Here is a 26157-nt window from a genome sequence, read left to right on the forward strand (position 1 = left end):
ACATATATGCACATACACATTATTTTGGATGGGATGCGGAAAGGTTATTCATTTGTTCATTGTGTTTCACCCAAAATCTTTCCTTCAGCCAGATGTTACAGCTGTTAAATGCCTGGAGGAGGCTGATGGAGGTAACAAAGAACTGAATTTCATTCCTGCTGTAGTTCATTTGTTCTGAGAGGGGTCATGTTCTACCCTCCTCCCCCCACTCCATTGAAGAACTGCATTAGGAATAGGGAGGATTCCTTAGTGTTTGGTCATCACCCTTCTTGTCCTCCAGCCACTAATGGCCATCCCAGTGATCTTCTCTGAGGGCAATTGTGATGGGGTGGGTAGAGCCATGGAACTGCAGATATGGAGCTTAAGGATTAAAACACAGTGTACCACACACAGAGAGAGAAATATGTAATGGATTAAGTGAAAGTGACTGACAAAGATGGACGACAGAAATAAATAAGAAGGATTATGTCAAGTCAAATGAAAACCAAGCCCACCTCATTAACACACAGCAATCAGGATAGTACAGAAAGAATAAAGAGGAGAGGAAGATATAATAAGAAACATTAAGATTCATTTTTTGTTTTTATAATACTTAGCGTAAAGCAGTTATAGTAAGTTATCCAGACTGGAAGGCAATAGGGGGGTCAGGCTGATAGAACATCAGTATCATGGCTTGTGGTTAAGACAATTCTCAGAAAGTTATGCAATGCCCTAATACCCTTCCAAAGGTTCTCTTTATAAAGCTGTCTACTTCAGTTTTTTTCTGCCTGCCACCAAGAAGTGCTCCATTTACAAAATAGTCACATCAGCAGTTTTGTTCCACTTCGTTGAACAATGTCCCCACCCAAAGTCTCAAAAAAGCATTACTGAATAGGTTGACCTTTTTTTCCTCATTCAAAGAATAGTTTGCATTTTTATTTTTACCTTTAATTACAGACACACTTCCTCAGGCTTGTGGTTTCATCTCTCTACTTCATAAACTACCATTCTTCACATCTATGCTAAGCTGTATGGGTGTGATCCCATATAGTTTTGCTATACATATGAATGCTACATCCATAGTCTGGGTAGACAACTATGCAAGACTTTGTCAGAGATTGGAATAGTTACTATTTATATTACAACCTCCACAACCCACCAACAAACATAACTGTTCCTTTGAGATTATGGGAACTGTAATCCCCAAAAGTTATTTTCCCAGGCTCTGACTCTCATCTACTGGCTGCTTCCCAGTAAGAACCCATAAGTTGGAATTCACACGTATTCATACTTAGTATTTCAGCCTTCATGAATGAACAGAAGAGTAATTATGTCTGCATATAAAATGAAAGAGAGAGTTATGATGGGTTAGTCGAGCTTTATTTGCTCCATGATGTAATTTGCATTGTCCGTTTTTTTAAATTTTGAACCAAATATACAATATTGGATCAGGCAAAATATAATCAATAAATATAATTTCGTCATCATGGGAAATAAAATGGCCAGCTATCAGAACACCCCTACTCCCAACTGTTGTGTGCTTATAAGCTGCAAAGTTAAACATTTTTTCACCCATGTAGAAAACATTTCTGAATAATTATTAATAGTTTTGTAAATTTTGGTATCTAATACAGGTTGAGTGGCTCTTATCCAAAATGTTTGGGGTGAAAAATGCTTTGTTATTCTGGACCCCCCCCCCCCGATTTTGGAATGCCTTCTGTCATGTCACAGATCTTTGTGTCAAGTTCAAATCTCATTTGTTTGCTACTTGTGATATCAATGTGAAGGTGGAGGGACTGTTATGAGGGGCGGCTATAAGGAGCAGCATATGGCCAGTACTGTGGCAGCCAGCCATGAAGAGGAAGCAGAGGGAGAGTTAAAGGAGATATAGGATGAAGATGGGGGAGAGAAAAGGAATGGAAAAGAGAGAGAAGAAAAACAATGAAAAAACAACAATAAAGAGAAAAAAACTAGAAACGTGGACCAATCTTCTCCAATCCTACCCCAAGGGTAGTTCCTCCTGAGGAACAAGAGGAAAGAAATAGAAGAAAATAATGGGATAGAATGAAGACACGAAAAGGAGGGAGCACCTCACCTCCTATTGTGCCAGCCCCCACAGTCCCCCTCAAAAGAAAAGGCTTAGGAAGGAAAAAGGGAAAAAGTGTATGTTTGTGTGTGTGTGGGGGGACGGGGACAAGGGACAGAGATGGACTTTGAAGAATCAATGCCTCCCACCATTTTAAGTCTTGCTTTAGTATCTCAGTCTCTCTCCAGCCTCATGTTTAATATAATATGAGGTTGGAGAGAGAATGAGAACCTGAAAGATGAACAAGCAGGAACACTACCTCCACTGCCCTGAAGTTGAAGCAGACGGTTGATGGCAAAAAGTTTCATTTCTTTGGAGGTTTTCGGATTTTTGGACAAGGGGGGCTCAACCTGTATTGTTAATTGTTTATTTTATTTGATCCATGAGGTGATGGATGCAGCAGGAGGACTGTGCTTTTTTATGTCTGAAAGATACCTTTATGACTTGCCAATCGATCAGTAGGCATGTGTGTTCCCAGGTGGGCAAGTAAAAAGTTACCATAGAGATTGGACGAACCCAGGAACATAACACAGTATAACAAACTGTAAAGTGAAAGAACTATGTTCATAAATAAAAAATGAAATGCTTATAAAATTAAAATATCTGTTTCAGTTCCGCGGTCATCACGGTGAAGAAAAAATAAGGAGCATTCCATGAAGTCATCCAGAATTAGTAAAATAGTGTCTTTCAAAGATTACTTTCTATGAAAGCAACCCCCCTTACTTATATACAAATATTTCAATTGTAAATCTCTGATTATAAGCAAGGCAATGAAGTAGGGGTGGAAAGAAAAGTTTGAGAAATACACAAACATGATTGAAAAACAGATTTATTAAGTGTCAGTAAACCTTCATAAGGAGAGTACTGGATGGGGAAGAATTTTTGCTAGTCAGGACTTATTCTGTGTAAATAAAAGCATGTTTTTAAATATAGGAATACAGCAATTTCTGCACAGAAAACAAGTTTTTGTAAATAGAAAGCAGCATTTTTGTGCAAAAATATAAACAAATAAACATTTTGGTGGAAAATAAATTGCTATTTTAATAAATTGTTATAAAGGATTGATATTTTCTACATAGGAAATAGCAATTCTTGTGCAGTAAATATTTCTACTTGTTAACAGAAACCTATTTTCTGCACAGAAAAGGTCCTTTTCTGAGTTAAAGAGCATTATTTTGACAGAATAGTTCCTGAATGGCAAATACACAGTTTGCAACTATTTTCTCATAACGAGAAAAATGTCCAAATTATTATGGCAGGGGGTTGGACTGGATGGCCCATGAGGTCCCTTCCAACTCCATGAGTCTATGATTTATTATTGCCAGTGAGAATTTATCATTCTCATGTATAACTTGATAACTGATTTCTATATTTAATTTTGAACTTCTTTAAGGGCATAAACATTACTGCAAAATTATAGCAAAATAGTAAATACCAGAGACTTATGACAGAGGACATTTACTTACATCTGAGAAAACCTAGGAAGGATTACACTATATGCCACACAATTGGAAATTAAAATAGAGATTTCATTTATTTTAAGAAAGCTGGTTATATGTAAAGTATGAAGCCTGCTAAATATAAAATGACTTTAACTTTGGCCTTCATGCAAATTCGCTTCCTTTTTTCTATATTAAGGTCACATATCCATGATTTTTAGAACTTGAAACAGTTTATTGGTTCATTGTTGTTTCAAATAATTTTATACTCTAAATAAAAAAGTGGAGAAGTATTATTAACCAATAATGTTTTAATGCCTATTCAGTGTCATGATAACAGATTTTGTATATTTGAAATGCACATTTGAATATCTATGATGTTGAATTTTTTCTGTGTAACTCAGAGGTTCTGCACATTCTGGGAGCCAACCGTTCAATGTTATCATATTATAAATTTCAAAAGCATACTTATTTGGGTAAATTTACTTGTCCATTATATTATTCCTAATGTTACCTTTATGTACAAAAGTGCAAGGCAATTGATAAATATCTCCTAGTTATTTAATGACTATAGATTCTTTTGCTGGTAAAAACGATCTTAAATACTAGCTTTGAAACTTATTTCAGAAATATGTTTTAATTAATTATTCCTGATTTACAATTCCCCAATTATTATTTTTTTCTTGTTAAAAGTTACCCCTGAGATTTAGGGTTTATAGTCAAATGGTTATCAAGCTTTAAAAAGGAAAGGAAAAGGAAAAATAAATAGAGGATGTAAAAAGTGCTAACATTGTGCAAAATATAAGTAAGGACATTGGAGATCACTATTAAGGCAATACAGTTTGCGGGGTACTTATACAATTATGACTTAACATTATATATGTCATCTGGGCTTTTTAGTCTTTTGTTAACAAAATAGTACTTTAGCCTTCATTTATATTTTAATGGCAATGATAAATTCATTGCAAATGGCATGCAGATAAAAGGGAATAATTTAAAATTAAGGGTTGCTTGATCTAATACATAATAGTTTGGACACAGTCGTGTATTAATTTTGGAAACAAGCACTTTTCCAAAAAAGGAGGAGGGGGAGGAGTAGACAAAGGGAAGGAATAAAAGGATGGAGGAGGATGAGGAGAAGGAGGGAGGAGAAAACAAAAAGAACAAAAAACAAAATCCTTAGCAGCCTCCTTATAAATATTGTAAATACATACTTCTTAGCAAGTATAGAAAAATAGTGTTTTTGATAAAGTACTCTGATTTACATAACAAAGAACGTGCAACAATTAACCACTCGCTACCAGCTCTATTTGGTTGATTGTCAAGGAGATGACATGCAGTGGTAATTGTCCCTTTGCTTTTACAGCATTGCCATAAATACCAGCAGGAGCCTATATCCCCTGAAGCAGACAGTACCATAGATATTGTCTGGAAGCAACAATCAAGCACTAAGGGAAGGAAAACCCTCTGCTTCACACAAAGAAGCTCCTCAGTCCTCTTTGACCAGATACTTTGGCTCTCAGGAGTGGCAGGGCATCATAAAAGTCTGTTGAGCAGTCCAGTTGATTTACATTTGAGTACAAAAGGCTTTTCAGTGTGCTTCTTAAAACCTGGAAACCTGTTTCTCTTCATGCAAATTAGGTAAACCTTTATCTTTCTGCTGCTGTCCCAACAAGGTGAATTTTCAGGTTTGCTAATTTCCATGGGCATTCAAGAAAAGGCAAAAATGTCATGCAGTACTGGATAAGCGTACAGCTGGCAGTTGTGGAGCATGCTTAAAGTAATGCTTCATTAGTTTCATTATACATTTATGGCTTTACTATCTTGAACATCCACGGTGCTTGTCTTAAAATCTGGAGGCAAATCTTCGGTGGTCTGTGCAGCTGCTGTTCCTGTTGTTCCTTCCAGGTCCCAAGACCCCGGCAGGTTCTCAAGACTTAGCGAACTGACCGCGCCCTGACTAAAGCTGCCTTCTTCGGATCGACTAGGCAGCACAAGGTGTAAGGATGTCTCTGACGATGAACACATGGAGGACGACAGAGTGGCTGAAATAGACTGGAGAGGAGTCAAAGTGGTGTCTGAAGGTGGAGAGGTGCAACTCACTAACTGTAAATGATCTTTTTGAATTACGTGGTAGTGGGACGGGGAATATTCAAGGCCTGAAGTGTAATAAAATTCCCCATCTGTAGAGGTCTGAATGTGTGGCTCAGTTCTTTGTGGACTGCTACCTACTGAGGTTGGATCCATACTCCAGAAACCAGCTATTGTATTGGAATGACAGAGTTGTGTTTTGGTGCAAGTAACATTTGGAACCTGACTATGCAGGCATGGTTGATGTTTAGTCCAAGTCATTCTGGTCTGTAAGTTGTCCATGCTGGTACTCATGGCTGGACCATGCACCGCACAGAACTCCGGGGACTTCTGTGACACCAAGAGACTTTCCAGGAGATGCATCACATTCTTCATGTCCTTAGTTAACTGGGAGACCTCTTGAGTCAAAGTAGTTACCTGAAATATTAAAAACAAGACATATGTATTTGCAGATCATAATTCAAAGTAAATAGCAAATAATTATGATTGTGATGTCGATTATTGCTCCGTTTCATAGCTTTACCCATCTTTCTTATTACAGTTATAAACTTATTGCAGATAGTTGCAAGTTTCTCATTAAAACATTTTCAGATCAAGTAAATTAACTGATATGCATTAGCTTCTGTATTGTATACATGTAATTTGTGGTTTGGTAACAATATAATATTAAATGAGTTCAAGTCCCCAGGGCCAGATCAACTACACCCAAGAGTATTGAAGGAACTAGCAGAAATCATTTCAGAACCATTGGCAACCATATTTGAGAGTTCTTGGAGAACGGGAGAAGTTCCAGCAGATTGGAGGAGGGCCAATGTGGTCCCAATCTTCAAGAAGGGAAAAAAAGGATGACCCAAACAACTACCGTCCGGTCAGCCTCATGTCGATACCAGGCAAGATTCTGGAAAAGATTGTTAAGGAAGTGGTCTGCAAACACTTAGAAACAAACACGGTCATCGCTAATAGTCAACATGGATTTATCAAAAACAAGTCATGCCAGACTAATCTGATCTCTTTTTTCGATAGAGTTACAAGCTGGGTAGATGCGGGAAATGCCGTGGATGTAGCGTACCTGGATTTCAGTAAGGCCTTCGACAAGGTCCCCCACGACCTTCTGGCAAGGAAACTAGTCCAATGTGGGCTAGGCAAAGCTACGGTGAGGTGGATCTGTAATTGGTTAAATGGATGAACCCAGAGGGTGCTCACCAATGCTTCCTCTTCATCCTGGAAAGAAGTGACGAGCGGAGTGCCGCAGGGTTCCGTCCTGGGCCCGGTCCTGTTCAACATCCTTATTAATCACTTAGATGAAGGGTTAGAAGGCAGGATCATCAAGTTTGCAGACGACACCAAATTGGGAGGGATAGCAAATACTCCAGAGGACAGGAGCAGGACTCAAAATGATCTTGACAGATTAGAGAGATGGGCCAAAACTAACAAAATGAAGATCAACAGTGACAAATGCAAGGTACTCCACTTTGGCAGGAAAAACGAAATGCAAAGATACAGAATGGGGGACGCCTGGCTCGAGAGCAGTACGTGTGAAAAAGATCTTGGAGTCCTCGTGGACAACAAGTTAAACATGAGCCAACAATGTGATGTGGCAGCAAAAAAAGCCAATGGGATTTTGGCCTGCATCAATAGGAGCATAGTGTCTAGGTCCAGGGAAGTCATGCTACCCCTCTATTCTGTTTTGGTTAGACCACATCTGGAATATTGTGTCCAGTTCTGGGCACCACAATTCAAGAGAGATATTGACAAGCTGGAATGTGTCCAGAGGAGAGCGACTAAAATGATAAAAGGTCTGGAGAACAAGCCCTATGAGGAGCGGCTTAACGAGCTGGGCATGTTTAGCCTGAAGAAGAGAAGGCTGAGAGGGGATATGATAGCCATGTATAAATATGTGAGAGGAAGCCACAGGGAGGAGGGAGCAAGCTTGTTTTCTGCTTCCCTGGAGACTAGGACGCAAAACAATGGCTTCAAACTACAAGAGAGGAGATTCCATCTGAACATGAGGAAGAACTTCCTGACTGTGAGAGCCGTTCAGCAGTGGAACTCTCTGCCCCGGAGTGTGGTGAAGTCTCCTTCTTTGGAAGCTTTTAAACAAGGGCTGGATGGCCATCTGTCAGGGGTGATTTGAATGCAATATTCCTGCTTCTTGGCAGGGGGTTGGACTGGATGGCCCATGAGGTCTCTTTCAACTCTTTGATTCTATGATTCTATGAAACCAGTAACATTATAACTGTTTGTTTTTAGTTCTATGTGAGAAAAAAATCAAAGTAAATGTTTTTTCCACAGAAGTAAAACAGACTAACAGAATGAATGAAATAAGCTTAAAATTTAGTTTGAATGAATTATTTTAGAGCTAAATACAATGATAATAAAGGATAGCTATTTTACAAGGTCAAAAAATCATTTGCACGTGTTTATTATTTATTCTTGTACCAGTAACCAAAGTTCTGGAGATAGTAAGATGTTCCCTAGGAAAAGAAGCATATTTCATGGAGCTGAATTACACAATGCATGACTACATCTCTCTTTTTTAAAAAGAATAACCACTGCCGCAATATGTAATCATCATCATCATCATCATCATCATCACTACCCCACTATCATCTCCCCAGAGGGACTAGGGGCAGCTCACAGAAGCACTCCAAGTGTCACATGCAGCCAACAATAAAAAGTAAAAGTTTTCCCCTGACATTCAGGTCAGTCATGTCCTACTCTGGGGGTTGGTGCTCATCTCCATTTCTAAGCCCAAGAGCTGGCATTGTACGTAGACACCTCCAAGGTCATGTGGCTGGCTTGACTGCATGGAGCACCACTATCTTCCTGCTGGAGTGGTACCTATTGATCTACTCATATTTGCATGTTTTCGAACTGCTAGATTGGGACAAGCTAGGGATAACAGCAGGAGCTCATGCCACTCTCTGGATTCAAACTTCCAACCTTTCAGTTAGAAAGTTCAGCAGCTCAGTGGTTTAACCCACTGTGCCACCAGGGGCTCTGCAGAAAACAATACACAAGTATAAATACAATGGAATAAGCATAATTGATAACCCATACACATCTCATTGATAAAATTATAAAAATACGAAAATTTAAAATTCCTAAAATGCAGTGGAACGTGTGGGCTGGTTATCTGTCATAACAATCAATCAAAGTGTGGGCCAGTACTATCAATGATTCATCACGTTGGCCATGGCTTACTCAGGATCAAAGGCCTGTCTGAAGAGCCATGATTTTAGACTCAACTGGAAGGTCTGAAGAGAGGGGGCTAATCTAATTTCTTTAGGGAGTGTATTCCAGAGCCGGGGAGCCACCACCAAGAAGGCCCTTTCTCTTGTTCCCACCAACCGTGCTTGAGGTGGCTGAAAGAAGGGCCTCCCTAGCAGATCTTAATGCCCATGCTCGTTTGTAGAAGAAGAAGCTATCTCAAAGATAAATTGGACCCAAAGCATATAGGGCTTTATAGATATCACCTGCACTTTGTATTGGGCCTGAAAACCTATCAGGAACCAGTGGGGCTGCTTTAAAAAGGGGGTGGTATGCTTCCTAAAGTCTGCCCCAGTTAATAATCTGGCTGCCGCTCTTTACACTAGCTGAAGTTTCCGGATCATCTTCAAAGGCAGCCCCATTCTGGATGTAACTAAGGGGTGGACCACCATGGCCAAATCAGGCTTCTTGAGGTACAGTCGCAGCTGGCACACAAGTTTTAACTGTGCAAAACCACTCTTGCACCGTTGAAATAAGACAAAGGACAACAAAAGGAGAATTCACATTTCCTTCCTGCACCATGTCATCTCAAAATTCAAACTCTCATTGGTTCCCAAACATGCTATTTAGTTCAGATTGCCACGGTGGAGACAAATCACTGCTTCAAGGTGCAGTCTACAATTATCTATGGCTGCCTTCTTCCACCGAAATCAATGAGGCTACAACATCAAGTACTCTAAACAGAGTGAAACATGTACTAAACCTAAACAGAAACATCTTACACTAGTTGATAAGCAGCAAGCCAAAAAAGCAAATAAAGGAAGCGAGTTAAAAATTAGTTCTGTTTTGCTCTCAGCAGCAGCAAATCAATTTATTTTAGGCTAGATTACTGTCATTGTAGCCACAGAATTAAACTTGCACAGTTCTTCAAAATGATAACAGTGAAAGTAATCTGGAGAAAGTCAGACAAGACCATACATTACATTTCCAGATAATGAATCTACCTGTTGGGAATAAGGAAGGATAATAATGATGGATTTGATTTTCTTTAAACCAAAGAACTATCTGATTTAGTGTGTGACCTGTACAACTCAACCTGCTCATTACTACAAATTCAGCACATGCAGATGTCAGAGGGAAGGGAAATCAAGTAGCCATGGAGAAGATCTGTCCACCTTTTTTCAGGAATAAGCCAAGGTCTGTAAATGAAGTGTACTGCACATCCTTGCTGTAATTTAGTAGAGGGTACCTCCTGATACTACTGTGATTGCTTAATTTCAGTGATGTGGTGACAGCTGTGAAACCAAGGCACAAAAATGTTATGCACTTCATTTCATGGAGGATTTCCATGTTGCTTGGTATGAAGAAAATTGTTGGCCTTTTAGTTTTGCTATAAAATGAAATACCATGGCAACAAATTGGGCAGTCACAAAGGGTATCAAGGACAATGTGTGATCAAAATATTGCACACTATGATTTATGATACAAAAATCAGACCCTGGAAAATTTCCTGAAAAAACAATCAGAACTTTGTAAAAGAGTTACATTTCTTACCTAGCATGATGACTGGCAGAAAGGCATAGTTACCAAAATGAGATATTTAATGTAGATATATTGAAAATACAAGCTGAGCTACACTTTTCAGGGAAGGTCTTCATAAGCTTATTGAAAGATTGCTCCTAAAAGTAATTTTGCCTCTGAATGGCATTAGATATAGATGTGATAGGAAGACAAATCTGTTTTGCTTTGCTTGGATCATCAAATGCAAATATATTTCTAATTTTCTCAGTTTCAGTGTACTTAGTTGGCTTCTTCACCTAAACGAGGATGTGGAATATTATTTTACAGTGTGCTCCTTCTTCCAGTTCATTGGGCTTCAAATGGGGAAATGAGAGAAAGAATCCCAAACAGTGGCTTCTAAAATGACATTATAGATTGCTTAACTTCACAGATATTCCTTCATTTTGACATAGGTGATATTACATTATATACATATTTATATATGTGCAGTTCATTGTCTGTGAATCTGGTATATTCAACAGATTGATAAGCCACATGTTGGCAAGATATTGCATATTTCTGGGTACAGTACAAGTTATGAACATGTAGCTTTTCTATATAACCACTGCAACACATTTTTGATTATTTTTTCTTGCTTGAGGACATGGATCTGCAGAACTGATATACATAATTTCACTTATTCAGTTATTCACTTAGGGCCTCTTGTACAAGCTATATCCTCTACTTGGTTTCTCCATTATTCATCCTATTTGAAATAACAGGATTTGCTATTATCTGTAGATTTCACATATCTACAGGAAGTCCAGCAATGTATCCTCGGCAGGATATACCATATTTAAAAAGGGACAACTTGCTAAATCATTGTTTTCATATGGCTACTACAGCCGAACTTGGAAAGTACCATGTGAAAATATTTAAGAGTCTCCCAAAGACATCTGTGAAATTGACATTCTCTGCATAAAGCATTGTTCTTATAGGGTTGACAAATTAGAGTGTTTGGTCTTGAGCCTCCAGGTACAACAACAAAACGTTTTTATGGTCACTGACCAGCACAAAAAGTCTCCAGGTTTTGTGGCCGTCTCTAGAAAAGAGATGAGGGTGAAAATGTTACAGTTTTGATGCATGCATCTCTGCAAAAGAGGAAAGGGGCATGTACAAATCTCCAATTTAGGAGAACAGCAGCTTGTTACAATTTGCAAGGCTCATCTGATGCGTTCCCACAACATGCAAAGTATCTCCATGGGGAGCTTCCTCCCTCTTCTAATGACACCACCAGGGGCTCTCCCTAGGCCTCAGATTTTGGCTCTAAAATGTCAGGCCCTTTGATATTCCTGAACTATGAACCAACTCATGCTTAGCATATACTCTCTCTCCCCCTATTACTCTAGTTCTATGATCTAGTTCTATCAGGAACTGATAGCAACAGTGTTTCCCCCCCCCCCCATATTTTCCCCCATCTTTTGCCTTTTTAATTAGTTTTTTAAATAAATGGTTCCAATTCTATGGATAGTTCAATTGCATTTTAACAAAAATCTTTCCATGTTCTTCCTTGTGTCCTTGCATGTGCTTTTATATGTTATATATTTTAATTTTTAAAATCATCTTGAGGTCTTGTTTGGAAAAAAAAACCCAGGATAGATAAACAAATGGCATAACAATTGAATTTTTGCAATTTGTTAAAAAAATTAAATAACATTGTGCCTATTTTACCACCCTATGGGTTATTTTTTTTTTTTTTTTTTGCAGGGCTTCTCATAAGCCACATTGAACACAGAAGGCACCTTCTCCAAGGTAAATGTATAAGATTTCCATCTGGATTTCCATCACACAATACTTATATGCTCTATGGTCATTCCCATAAGTTTGACTTATGCTGAATGTTAGTGAAATCTGTACAGATCAAGTACTGTTGATTTAATAAGACTTAATACCAGATAAATGCATATTAAATTGCAGCTAAAATTCTAGTACATTGAAAACGTGTTCTTTTTGGTATTAAAAACACAGTCACTTGCTTAAATGTGGTTGAAAATGGATACTGATAAATGCACATTTTGTAAATAATACCTATCAGGTGCTGCTAGTTACAGAAATTTTGAAAATCTGACTTTGAGAATGTAGTTGATAATTACCATATTTATTCACTCACAGGGCATCTAGTTTGATTGAAATAAAATAACATGAATCAGTTCATACCTCGTTGTTCAGTCTGTTGATCTGTTGTTTTGTTTCTTCTGCTTTGATAACCAGCACAGCAGAACCAATTTCATTCTCTGTAATCACAGCAGTATATAATGGACAGTCAAGGAAATGTCTATCATGACAGCATCTCATTCACTTGACTCTGTTCATTTAAGATTAATACAGAGATTATCAAACTATATCAAAAGCAGCAACCAAAATCAAGAGAAAGAAATCAAGACTTCAACTGGAATTTTCTTAGTGAATAATAATGGTGAAAATCAGGCAACATCATTGCAGTTCACTTTTTCAGTCATTCAGAATACCCCCAACCCTGTAAACAGTGCAGGTCCACAACAGGGCCAATTTGCTGTTGTAGGAGAGCAAGGTAATCAGCAGGAATGCATCCAACTATTTTCCTGTAGCTGTAGGCACCACAATAGATATTTGCAGAGATGTCTTGAAGATCCTCAGAGGTCTCTGCAGATGCCACTCAAAACACATCTATCAATTCTCCTACCTTCCAGTATAATAAAAATGGCTGTGCTGTGCTGCTTACATGGTGGACTTAAGGAAGGGGGGAATTAGGCGATGTAGCTACAAAGAAATAGATATAGGATACAGATACTCCTCTCGGTGCCCTCTTGGCCATCATTTCTAGACATGGTTGGTTGGTATGCATGAATATGCATGTGTATCATATGAAATATAAAGAGCTGCATAAAATCTTGAGTGTGGGATGAAACAAATGCTTTGCATCATCTCTGGTAAAAATGGTTTCTCTCAAATGATTTTTTAAAAATGTTTAACAAGTGGCAGTGTATTTCAAGAAAAAGTCCTGTGTTATTGAATAGATTTCATTGCTTCAGTTTTCCCTGTTTCTGTTCTAATTGGTCTCACCTGGGTCTCTTACCATCCATTATTACATTTTTGGCTTTGGGCCTATGACTTACTGGGTCTCATATGAGAACACTCTCAGATAATCCTTACTTCACTATCACTCCTTTAATGAGGCATGTAGGGCACACAGGAATGGGACTTCATTAAGGAAGCAGCAGTTTTCACAAGTATCAGAATCTGTTTTTTTGGCACAGTAAATGACAGAAAAACAAGTTCAAGAAATGGGTAGTAAATCGCTCTGTTTTTCTTTTCTGCCATTCTCTTTGCAGCATGGTGCTGCACATGGTGATACAGTTGCATGGAAGGATTTTTCTCACAGTCTGTGGTCCACAAAGGGCAGCCCTCTTCAAAAAGGTGCATTATGAATCATTTGAAAGAATGCTAAATATAGCACTCACCCCTGGTGGGAGGAGATGCTCTGGAATCCTGCCTGAGTTGTTCGGAGCCAAAGTCAAACGTCTGGTTCTCTTCATTATTGTTACCATCCTCTGTGCCATCAACAATCCTGTTTTTAAAAGAAAATGCCATCTTTAAATTTCCACACAGAATCATGCTTTGTTGTAACACCATTGCATATTTTAAGAGCCACATGGTGTCTGTAATATGAATGTTATTATAATTGCTATTATAACAGAAAATATCAAGAATGCTTTTCTCCCATGGATGATCATTCTTTCACAAAGGTATAATAAAATAAAAAAATAAAAAGGAAAGAAAACCTAATGATTGAGGTTTCATACAATCGGCAAGTTAGGTAATGTATTAAATAATACTTCGAGGTGGCTATACTATTTCAAGATCTGAAACAGAGCTTGAAATTGCTGTTTTAGACTACAGGTCCCTTTCATTCTTAACAATTCAAGTGCTGCAAGAAACTATGATATTTTCCCAGAAACCCCTATCCCTATCTCCTGTGCTTTTATTTTATTTGTTGTGGCAATTGTTACTCTAGTGTAGAGCTTTCCTAACTGTGTTTTGTGACATGTAGAGTGTCGATTACTGTATGTAGGTGTGTCATGTAACAAGGAACCTCTGATACTATATGAAATAAACAATAAATCATATATTTTAAAATTTATAACTTAAAGGTTTTCATGACATATGTTGTGACACTATAAATTTTGTTATTACAATTTATGTATGTGTCGGTATCTCATAATAATAATAATAGTCTTCAATCTGGTGACAGCCAGATTGAAGAGGAACAACTGAAAAAACTGACACGATATGAGGATTTAAAGATTGAACTGCAAAGACTCTGGCACAAGCAAGTTGGCACATTGGGTGCAGTGCCTGAAGACCTTGGCCTGCACTTAAACACAATCGGCGCTGACAAAATTACCATCAACAATATCACATAAAATTATAAAATCAACCACTATTAACATATACAATAAAATAAAAACACAGTTTAAAATGCAGATTATCTGTAGTTAAAACTAGCTGCCTTCAAATCACAACTAAAGTGCCATAGTGTCAACCCCATTTCAGCCTAATCAAGGCCAAAAGCCTGCTTAAAAATCCATGTTTTTAGGATAGATCAGAAGGAGTCAAGGGTGGGGGCTAATCTAATCTCTTTTGGGAGGGTATTACAGAGCCCAGAAGTCACTACACAGAAGGCCCTCTATCTTGGCTTGAGAGAAGGGCCTCCCCTGCTGATCTCAAAGCCCGTGCTGGTTCATAGAAAGAGATGCGGACTTGAAGATAGATTGGATCCGAAGCATATAGGGCTTTGTAGGTAATAACCTGCACCTTGAATTAATCCTGGAAAATTGGTTTAACCCTCGGTTTGCAACCCTGCTACATTATAATACATACACTCTGCTAGCAAGCAACCACCTCTTCCTCATCTCTCATTTATTTCCCAATTAAAAAACCCCACATATTTTTATATGTAAAACAAATATTTATTCACAAAGCTGCATGTGGGTTCAGTCATTCTAAAGATGTTTTTCTGGCTCTACTTTTTAAAACAGCTGCTATAACATATCTTTAAAGATGATTGTAATTATAAAAATTACACAATATCCAATTTTCCCCTGAGATGTTTCCCTTGTGTTTGGAATTCAGCTTCCACTACATATGTCAGAACAATTTCTTTCCCTTTTATTTTGCTGTGAGACTCATAAGTCACTTTTCTAAGACCTTCTGCCCCTTTAGCTTCTGATCATGCAAATATTCAACAGTTGCAACATTCCCTGATGAGGGATGAAAGAAAATAAAAGAGCGGGGAAATAAATGTATAGTCATAACAACAGTGAACTTAGTTTCATATATGTCTATATAATTGTTAATCTTTTATTTAAAAAATTTAAAAAGATATTTTAAAAAGAAAAGAAATGGCTTCTGATATGGTTTTGAGAGTCACTCTGTTTCCTACACATGGCAAGTCTCTTTGTCTGTTTAGAGCAGGGGTCCCCAAACTTTTTAAACTGAGGGCCAGGTCACAGTCCCTCAAACTGTTGGAGGGCCAGATTATAATTTAAAAAAATGAATTCCTATGCACACTGCACATATCTTATTTGCAGTGCAAAAAAACACTTAAAAACAATATAATAATTAAATGACCAATTTTAACAAATATAAACTTATTACACTTTCAGTGGAAAGTGTGGGTTTGCTTTTGGCTGATGAGATGGGATTATTGTTGTGTGCTTTCAAGTCATTTCAGACTTAGGTTGAGCCTGAACGAGGGCCGGGTAAATGACGTTGGAGGGCTGTATCCGGCCTTAGCTTGAGGACCCCTAGTTTAGAGTATATGTTTATATATCAGCCATGTTGGTATACTGTAAGTATATCCTAATGTCAAGGTGCCTCTGCTTGTGTAAGTCATGGTGGATACTATCTTTACACAATAAACAAACGTTATCCTAAAAAGATTCTGGACTAGACAGCCCTATACCTGAGAGGTAGTGTTTAGGTTATATGAAACTCACACTAAAAGTGGATGAGTTATAAGAAGTCTGGCTGTCTCACAGGATTAAATTACTAAACTATAGTTTGCATTTTAATTAGAACTGCTTCAAATTGTAAGTCTACTCACTAGCAATATAAAAAATGCCAGCTGTGCTAGGTGTGTTTTGAATATGCAAAAAACACTACATGTAGCATTAATGAAAACGACTAGGAACACTGAAGGCAATTTGACTTTAAATATACAGAAAATTTAACACACTACAGCCAGGAGCTTTCAGATAATTTCTTCTCAAATCTGAAACATTCCTTTTGTATTTCCCATGATGCCTATTAGGCATGTGCGACTGAGAAAAAAAATGTTTCAAAGGTCATTACTAAATTAGGGGGTGCTTTCATTTTTAAAGTGTTTCTAAAGTATAGTCAGTAAAACTTTTGTTACTATAATGAGAGTAATGAAATATTGTTACTTTTTTGTTATAGCAATTTTGCAAGTGGTGAAACTTCAGTGGCTTCTTTCACTCTCATTTTTACAGGTATTGGGGTGAAACTTGCTATTATTGTTAGCCCACCAAACTTCAGACCCTTTCACTTACCCACAGATTTTTGGGGAATTTTCAAAGTTTGTATAAACAACATTTTTAAAAAATAAAACTACAAGAGCCATCTTTTTGATTTTTCTATACAATGACATAACATAACAGGGGATCATTCCCCCCAACTTTCAGAGATATTCATACATCTACTGATTTTAAGGATTTTTTTCAAAGTTTTGACAGCTATCTCATTGAATGTCACTCATTTTAACCAATAGAATTTCCATTTAGGGATTTCTTCTCAGCCCAGCCCAGTCCAGAGATTTATTTACTAGAAATATCAGTCAGTCCTCCTCTTTGCAGATTCTACAATTTATTGGAACTCTGGCTGGTTGCTGCCACGGAGGGACAAATCTCTCCCTATCCTGATTGGGGCTTTCTGATTCTTAGCAGAATTCTGGGAAATGTAGTTTAGGGCAGGACCTTTTGAATTCTCTGTCATAGAGCTTCTCGCCTTCCCAAATGACATTTCCCAGAATTCTGTGCTTTCTTTCCCAGCAAACTCTGCTTTCTCCCTGTTGCTTCCCTCTCCTAATGGTGAGAGGCCATTAATTTAAAGAGGAAAGGCAGCCTTTTTGGCTTTGTTTTGCTTCCTTGTGCTGACTTTGGGAGGCTTCTGAGATTTTAAAAAATACAAATGAAAAAAGTTTGAGTAAGTTTCAATTCTTAAGTTTTTGGCATGGGCCATGCCTACGTGTCAGATATCACGTCCTAAGTATGAATTGAATGAATTTGATCCAACTTACAAGGGCTAACGAAAAAATTGCATACCTCTAATGCCTATTAGTGCAAATAACTTTTGGGTTTGCCTCTGAAAGAGACAGTAAACAATAGGCTTGGGTAACAATGGAAAAATTTGTTTCTAAACTCGTTTCATTTTTAGGGGTCCATCGCGTTTCGTTTTTAAAAGAATTCCGAAATTTTCCTTTTAAAAATTTTGAAATTTATGAAATTTCGTATAATTATGAATCGATTCGTTAATGGTGGACGCGATTGTGCAATATGTTAAAAAAACCTCCAAATGGGACAGGGGGAACTTCTGAAGCTTCCCTCTCCCTCTGTTGTTGACTGTTGGTGTGATAAAACAAACAACAACTATAAAACAATACAACAACTATAAAACTTGCACGAGACATGCGAAAATAATTACGAAATAATTACAAAATAATTACGAAATAATTACGAAATAAATTGAAAAAATTGTTTCGAATCTAATTTACTCCTCACACTATTCCTGCATGGCTCAATATTGGATAGTAAGCTAATTTAAATACGAATTACGAAATTAACGAACGAAACCGCCCAAGCCTAGTAAACAATAATATGTTCAGTTTGGGTTAAACATAAGATAAAGTCCTAGTGCAATACTGCCCTTGTGAATCCAAAATATTTGTTTCCAGAAATAAAACTGAGACAGAATTTCCACCATAAAGAAATGTGAGACAAAATACCTCAATCTTCCTTGTCAGATCTCATATTTTCCTGTGGTCTATCCATAATTTTGGAGAATAGCTTCCCAAAGTGACTCTTGCTTTAGTCAAAGCATGGGAGATGGTTATATTACAGTTGCAATGGAAACTTAGATTTTAAAGATCACTGTATTGTGATCTTATTTTGAATTTGATGTGGTCTAGTGAAACAAATTCCAAATTCCAAAGAGGGAGGAAGGGAATTCTTGTATGTACAGGATAACTAACAAGCAAAAACTAGCCGCTATACAATAGAAGTCAAACAATTAGCATCATAGTTCACTGTTTAGATAGCTAGTCATTTTCTCAAGAGGATTTGTAAAGCACACCTCTGTTTTATTTTTCAGTAAGAAGCTCAAAAGCAAGCTTTACTGGCACTGTTGTAAACCAGTGTGTGTCCTATGCACTCTCTTTTAGAAGTGCATTGCTTGTTTGAAACTCTCACTGGCACATAGACACATCCCTTACAAATAATGCAGAAGTACTCTGATCAATTTAAAGATTTGAAGAGAGCAGGCCCGTTGCCAGGATTTTGTTTTTTTTTTTGGGGGGGGGGCTGAGTTTGGTTCGGGGGGGCTGAGTTTGGTTGGGGGGGCTGAGTCTGAGTGAAAGAGGGTCTACCCTAGCAAACCTTTTGTATCGTTACCCCAATACCCCCATGCATATGGGATATATTGAGTATAGTGATCAGATCATGATATGAATAAACATAGCAGTTTAAATAATGCACCAGTAAGGCCTTCTCGCGGACCACCATCAGAATTTTTTGGGGGGGGGGGGGCTGAAGCCCCCCAAGGCCCCCCCCCCCGGCTACATGCCTGGAAGAGAGTATTTATGATTGTGTTTATTAGAATGTTATTCTATGACTGCTTTTTTAAAATGTAATTTTGATGTTGTTGTTGCTGTTTGTTGTTTATGCTTTGATTTTATTGCTGTAATATGTTGTACGGGCTTGGCCCCATGTAAGCCGCTCTGAGTCTGCACTGGGGAGATGGTGGCGGGGTATTATTATTATTATTATTATTATTACTATCTGCATGTACAGTTGCAACCCAATTGCATGGGATCCGTCATATATATATTCAGCCATATCTACATTTGTTAAGTCAGGCTCAGAGACAAAACCTGAGACCCTTATTATTATTAGATTGCTGTGAGTTATTCAGACTGTATGGCCATGTTCTATACCTCATAGATACAGGTGAATACTACTGGAGCATGGCCATCCAGCCCAAAAATCTCACAGTAATCCAGTGATTCTAGTCATGAAAGCCTTTGGCATTATTATTATTATTATTATTATTATTATTATTATTAACAGAACAAGATGAGTCCACAGCAGACAAGATCATTTTCCTGGTTGTTGCATTGGCTCACACGTTGGACACTTCCCAAGTGTCTAGGACTGTGTGATGTATTGATGAATAATGCATGCAGATCCCAGTAAGGTGGCCTTCTGCAGCTGGCAGATGGTAATTTTGTCAGCACCGATTGTGTTTAAGTGCAGGCCAAGGTCTTTAGACACTGCACCCAGTGTGCCGATCACCACTGGGACCACCTTGACTGGCTTGTGCCAGAGTCTTTGCAGTTCGATCTTTAAATCCTCATATCGTGTCAGTTTTTCCAGTTGTTCCTCTTCAATCTGGCTGTCACCGGATTGAAGACTATTATTATTATTATGAGATACCGACACATACATAAATTGTAATAACAAAATTTATAGTGTCAGCTTTCCCAGTAGCTTCTTTTGAATCCTGCTGCCACTTGGGATTGCAACATCGACAATCCCAATAATCCCAATAATTGACAATTATTATTATTATTATTATTATTATTATTATTATTGAGACAACAAGATTAGTACACAGCAAACAAGATCACTGTGCTGACTAGGCCTGTTTGATCAAGAAAAAATTTGTTTCTAAAATCGTTTTGTAATTGGGGTGTTTTTTTGTTTCGATATTTAAAATATTTACAAAACTTTCCAAAAAAATGTTTTGTTATTTACGAAATTTCGTAAATATTTACAAAACATTTTTTAAACTCCATTTGCCTAGTATTTTAAATATCGAAATTTTTTCTTGATCAAACAGGCCTAGTTTCCAACAGACCTCTGAGGATGCCTGCCATAGATGTGGGCAAAATGTCAGGAGAGAATGCTTCTGGATTGGTCATACATACAGCCCTGAAAGTAAACTCACACAACCGGCCTCCCGCGCCATCCGGCTCGGGCTCCTGCGCCCTCCTCCTCCTCCTCCTCCTCCTACCAGCTGTGTTGCAGGAAGTGCTAGGAGGAGGAGGAGGAGGAGGGCGCAGGAGCCCGAGCCGGATGGCGCGCGCGCGCTCCGCTCACCTTTACAACCGGCCTCCGCTCCTGCTGTTAGCCCCGCGTGCCATCCGGCTCGGGCTCCTGCGCCCTCCTCCTCCTCCTCCTCCTCCCAGCTGTGTTGCAGGAAGTGCTAGGAGGAGGAGGAGGAGGAGGAGGGCGCAGGAGCCCGAGCCGGATGGCGCGCGCGCGCGCTCCGCTCACCTTTACAACCGGCCTCCGCTCCTGCTGTTAGCCCCGCGTGCCATCCGGCTCGGGCTCCTGCGCCCTCCTCCTCCTCCTCCTCCTCCTCCTCCTCCTAGCACTTCCTGCAACACAGCTGGTAGGAGGAGGAGGAGGAGGAGGGCGCAGGAGCCCGAGCCGGATGGCGCGCGGGGCTAACAGCAGGAGCGGAGGCCGGTTGTAAAGGTGAGCGGAGCGCGCGCGCGCCATCCGGCTCGGGCTCCTGCGCCCTCCTCCTCCTCCTCCTCCTCCTCCCAGCTGTGTTGCAGGAAGTGCTAGGAGGAGGAGGAGGAGGAGGAGGGCGCAGGAGCCCGAGCCGGATGGCGCGCGCGCGCTCCGCTCACCTTTACAACCGGCCTCCGCTCCTGCTGTTAGCCCCGCGCGCCATCCGGCTCGGGCTCCTGCACCCTCCTCCTCCTCCTCCTCCTAGCACTTCCTGCAACACAGCTGGGAGGAGGAGGAGGAGGGGGGGGGGCGCAGGAGCCCGAGCCGATTGGATGGCGCGCGGGTGAGCGCGCGCGCGCCATCCAATCGGCTCCTGCCACGGTGCACTCACTGCTGGGGTGCTTGGGAGCGCCGGATTGGCTCCCAGGCACCAGCACATGACCACAGCACTGAAGTCAGCACAGCAGCCGCCATTCCATTTACGAGACGAGCTGAAGCTCGTAAAAAAAATGGGGCTGCTGTTTCGATATTTTCAAACCCTTCCGGGTTTGAAAATATGTTTTGATATCGCGTCGGATATGCAAAAAAAAAAACGAATTAAATACGAAATAACGAATTAACGAAACAAAACCGACAGGCCTAGTGTTGACTGGTCAATTGGATCACACCCTTCCCAAGTGTCTAGAAATTATTATTATTGTTATTAATAATAATTCCTTTTTCTCTTCAGAAGGAGACTCAAAGCAAATTAGTGGTGGTGACCCCTTGCAATGTCACAGGAGGAAGACACTGGTGAAATTAGAAGATTGATGTTATTGGGGGAAGCCTTGGTGATGTCTTCGAGAGTAAGACAAAAACATCAGTACAACACTTTTCTCTTTAAAATTTTAGCTGCACTTCAGGGCTTTTTCTCCTTTTTTCTGACCATAGTCATTGATAGAACAGCTGAAGATTCTTCCACTACTAATATCCATGGCAAACGAGTTTCCAATGAGAACAGCTCAACTAGATATTATTTAATTATCACTCATTGTCTTAACTCAGATTCATTTGACTATTACTTCATTTATAATACATTTTACTGCTTGAGATAATAAAGGCTCTCACACTTGCAAATGTGTGGAACATTCATTTTAGATAGTGGTGAAATTACTATCTAATCTTTCTTACATTTTGAGTAAGAAGAAAGGGCACATCTTACATTCTGATTAAAGGGAATCTAGGGCCTAAATACCTGAAAACAGGCCTTCAGAACTTGTCCGTAGTAAGGGGCTGAAATTAAATAGGTTAAACCTCTTCAGGCTGCAGATAGATTTTTAGCACCTCACTCAGGGTTTGTGAGAGGCTGTCTTTCCTCAGAACAAAGTGGATTAACCACAATTTCTTTGCCTCTAATCAGTGTGGTGGCAAGTTGCAGTCCTTTTCTGATTAAAAGAGGAAGTGCCTCCACTCTTGCCTCTCCTGCTCTTCTTTTCTCTTTGCCTCTGGGTTGTGTCTGTCATCTCCTTTTCCTACGGAGGGAAAAACTGCCGATTCTACATTGTTCATTTTTCCCATTTGCGTGGGAGATACTTATCTTTGCTATGAAGATTCCCTAACAACTTCATGGTGAAGCTATGTTTCTTCCTCTGAAATGAGGGAAATGAACAATGGGAAGTTTGCAGTTTTTCCACTTGAAGAGGAGGAGGAAACAGAGGCAACCCAGAGGGAAAAAAAAAGGAAGAGTGGCAGAGCCAAGATTCTCTCTTACAAGTAAATGGTGCAGGGTTGATGGTTTTACCACTGGATGAGGAGATGGCAGGGGCAAAGAGAAAGGAAGAGTGGCTTCCTTCTCACTCTAAAATGGCCAATATAATGTTAAATTTTAATGTGAGTGGAGCCCAAGATTTCAACCTCCCTGAATAAAGGTCTGGTACTCCTTAAAATTTCATCCCCACTACTCCAACTTGAGTCCAATAACTTCCTGAGACTGTGTTTCTAACTAAGACCAGCACTTCCAGCATCCTGACTGAATCTATTGATGGTGTCCCCTTTGCCCAGTGGTTTTCAACCTTTGGGTCCCCAGATGTTTTGGCCTTCAACTCCCAGAAATCCCAACAGCTATTAAATTGGCTGGGATTTCTGGGAGTTGTAGGCCAAAACACCTGTAGACCCGCAGGTTGAAAACCACTGCCTTTGTCACTGGTTGGTTTGGTAAATTTGATGTATACAGAAAGGAAACATGTAGAGGTAAAACACTTGGAGGAGAGAATGGTGGGCTCCGATTGGTACTCTGCTGCAGCCCCTTATGCGACCTTTCTTTCTACAGCTTAGGCTCAGAGCCTTTGTGGGTTGCACCAAATCCTTGCATTATGCCCCTGGGCTGCATGTTGTGCAGGCCTGCCCTAAAGGAACCAAATACTGCCTGACTTTGGAAGCTAAGCCGTGTCAGTCTGGCTAGTACTTTGATGGAATATTGACAATAAATACCAAATAATGTAGACTATATTTCAGAGGAAGTAACAGAAAAAAAACACACACATCTGAGTCTTCTTTGTCTAAGAAAACCCTATAAAATTCATGGGTGTGCATAGGTCAACAGGCAACTTGATGATATATACAAAGGGAAACTGTGAAATACATGTGCTTCTTTGTTGCATAAAGTGAATGTTGTATTCTTCAACTGCATTTACAGCATTACAAAACAAAGTCTCTCATCATTTTTGAATCAACCCCTACTGATGAATATCTACACAAGCTTTGCTCTTGTTTAGCTCTCATCAGTATATTTACTTTAATGAACAGAACATAATGGAAGTCAAGGAGAAATGAAAAGTAGATTTATTGAACTATAACCTATTTTGTACAAGTCACTGAACACCCATTAAAATGATTACTTTCATTTATAACTGTCCTAAACTCAAGTCAGCAATGTGACAATAGAGATGAAAGTTTCTTTTTGTTTCTTATTGCTCAGGCAACTCATGCAGGGAGCCTCCCAGAACATAACTGATTATATTTTTTTTGCCAAGCCATACAGACCTGAACAGAGTGCTAACTACTCTCCCATATGTCAATGGACATTATGAAAAAGATCTTCCCACTGGATTGTCTTTTAATACCTTGATGAAAGCCAATGAAGGTGAGAATATTATGTTAGAATTTTATTGAGAAGGGAGTTGAATTTATCTTCCTGAACACCTCAATGGAATAATGATGATAAAATCTACACAAAAGTTTCACTATATTTCTTCCAGGCTTTGACAACATTAATCACGACTCTCAAATTGTCCCAATTTGGCAAGAACAGTATGGCTGTGTAGTCCTCTTCTATGCCATGTCTAATTACTTTTAAAATATCTTCTTTCATCCTCTCACTTTCCCCCTTTGTCCTCCATTTACTTTAACTGCTGTAGACTCAATTTACAGTCAACAGGTTTAGGGGAAAAGCAGGATGAATGTTTGCATTTTTCAGGCAAAAGAAAACTTCTACAGCCTGACCTACATTGGTGGGTCTTCCTAATTCACAAATCGTGTCATCTTCTCACACTGATATTTGGTGAGATATGTGTTCTTGTTTTCTCTTGTAAAATATTAGAGGGTATGGTATTACTGGTAGTTAGTATTCTGTAAATTAGTTCCCCTTTTTATTTTGCTGTCATTCAGTTTGTTCACCAAAACCTGGGGAAATTTTCTAAACTGAGATACACTATAAAATAATTATTTTCTGTATATTTTAGAATGAGGATTGACATTCCAGATGGATGGGTGGAATGGACTGCCATCTAGTCTATGGCTAGGCTGGATTTCAAAGCAAAGTTGTGATTTTCAAACCTTGAATTAATAAGTCAAAATATGAATACATTTCAGTCACCAAAGAAGATTGCTCTCCTTGATTGCTTTCCAAACCAGGAAAAAGTACTTCCTTTTTATCCAAACTAGGAACTACGGTTAATAGTTTTGATTCAGGATTTTAAAAATCAGCTAAAAAAACTTGACTCTATATTCTATCTTGTTGGAGACCATTAACCACAGTTTCAACCATGATTAGAACATTATGATTAACCTTTCCAACAGAAGCATTTTCGCTGGAGTCCGCTTTGTTTTCTGAATACAGTACTGTTTTTAAAATATTATATTTATTTCACTATACAAATAGCACTGTGAGGTAGACGTATAACTACAGTGATTTTGACTATCACAAAACTGTATATGTATTAGAAGCAGTATCAAAAAAGAGATGGAATAATATCAAACATGTGCATACCAGATCAAAGGTGTTCTTAACATTTACCTTGGGCTGAGATCTGGAGGGCCAACACTGTTTAGTGATGAAAGGTGTAACTTCAGGTTCTTCTCTCTCCTTTTGGAGTAATAATGCAGTTCTGTTTCATGTTTGGTTCTAGAGGAGTTTGTACTGCAAACTCGGATAGGAGAGTGGAAGGGCACAGTTCCTGAGGCCAACTGTTTCAAGTTTATCCCAAGATAGCTTTTATTGCTTCCTGACTTTTTCTGTTGGGTGGAGGTTGTGCTTCTTGTGTGGACTGGAGAAAGAGTAGCTGCCTCTTCTTCTGTCACCTCTTCCTCTTCTTCCTCATCCTCCACAATGGATGGAAGTCTCTTGTTTATGCTCCCATTTCCTTTGGAGTCTGCCTAGAATAGAGGATAATTAGCATTAAAAAAATCGAAAGTGAAGGCACTGATGTATTTTATAATGTATATAATCAATGGTCTACTAGTGTTCCAGTTGCAGGGCTTTTAAGGTTCCTGAAATTATTTAAATATAATTTTGATTCTCCTATGCATCTGTAACACACCTCTCTCTAGAAAAATGTAGTAAGTGAAATGCAATTTTTGCCACTCAGAGATGCTCCTTAGCTTTAGGTAATAAATAATTAAATGCTCTTTCATTGATTTGCATAGTCAATGGCAATACTAGGGGCCGGGGGGGGGGGAGGGATACTAGAGGTGGGGACAGCACCAGGTGACAGCAGTAGAGAATATGACACCAAAATGAGTGTCTAAAATTTGTGAGAAGTGTTTCAGCAGAAATGAAAAATTTTATACAAAAATACACGTA

The 26157-nt window shown here is 39.0% G+C and overlaps 1 protein-coding gene and 1 long non-coding RNA gene across 4 annotated transcripts in view; one reads left to right on the top strand and one right to left on the bottom strand.

Annotated features, from left to right (window-relative positions):
* Window positions 1–3797: 3797 nt before the first annotated feature.
* KCNH8 (potassium voltage-gated channel subfamily H member 8) overlaps window positions 3798–26157 on the bottom strand; it is a 187510-nt gene continuing 165150 nt past the window's right edge. For all 3 annotated transcript variants that reach the window (XM_060781954.2, XM_060781955.2, XM_060781953.2), the window contains 4 exons: window positions 25372–25730; window positions 13806–13912; window positions 12523–12599; window positions 3798–6012 (listed from right to left, as the gene is read on the bottom strand). In XM_060781954.2, coding sequence (XP_060637937.2) covers window positions 5305–6012; window positions 12523–12599; window positions 13806–13912; window positions 25372–25730 — 1251 coding nt within the window. In that variant the 3' untranslated portion in view covers window positions 3798–5304. The remainder of the gene's footprint in view (window positions 6013–12522; window positions 12600–13805; window positions 13913–25371; window positions 25731–26157) is intronic.
* Window positions 12066–22231, top strand: LOC137097393 (uncharacterized). Its single transcript, XR_010910193.1, has 3 exons — window positions 12066–12117; window positions 13677–13761; window positions 21829–22231. It is a non-coding gene; the product is annotated as an uncharacterized lncRNA (long non-coding RNA).

Source organism: Anolis sagrei, chromosome 6 (assembly GCF_037176765.1).
Source record: "Anolis sagrei isolate rAnoSag1 chromosome 6, rAnoSag1.mat, whole genome shotgun sequence".
Classification (NCBI taxonomy): Eukaryota; Metazoa; Chordata; class Lepidosauria; order Squamata; family Dactyloidae; genus Anolis; species Anolis sagrei.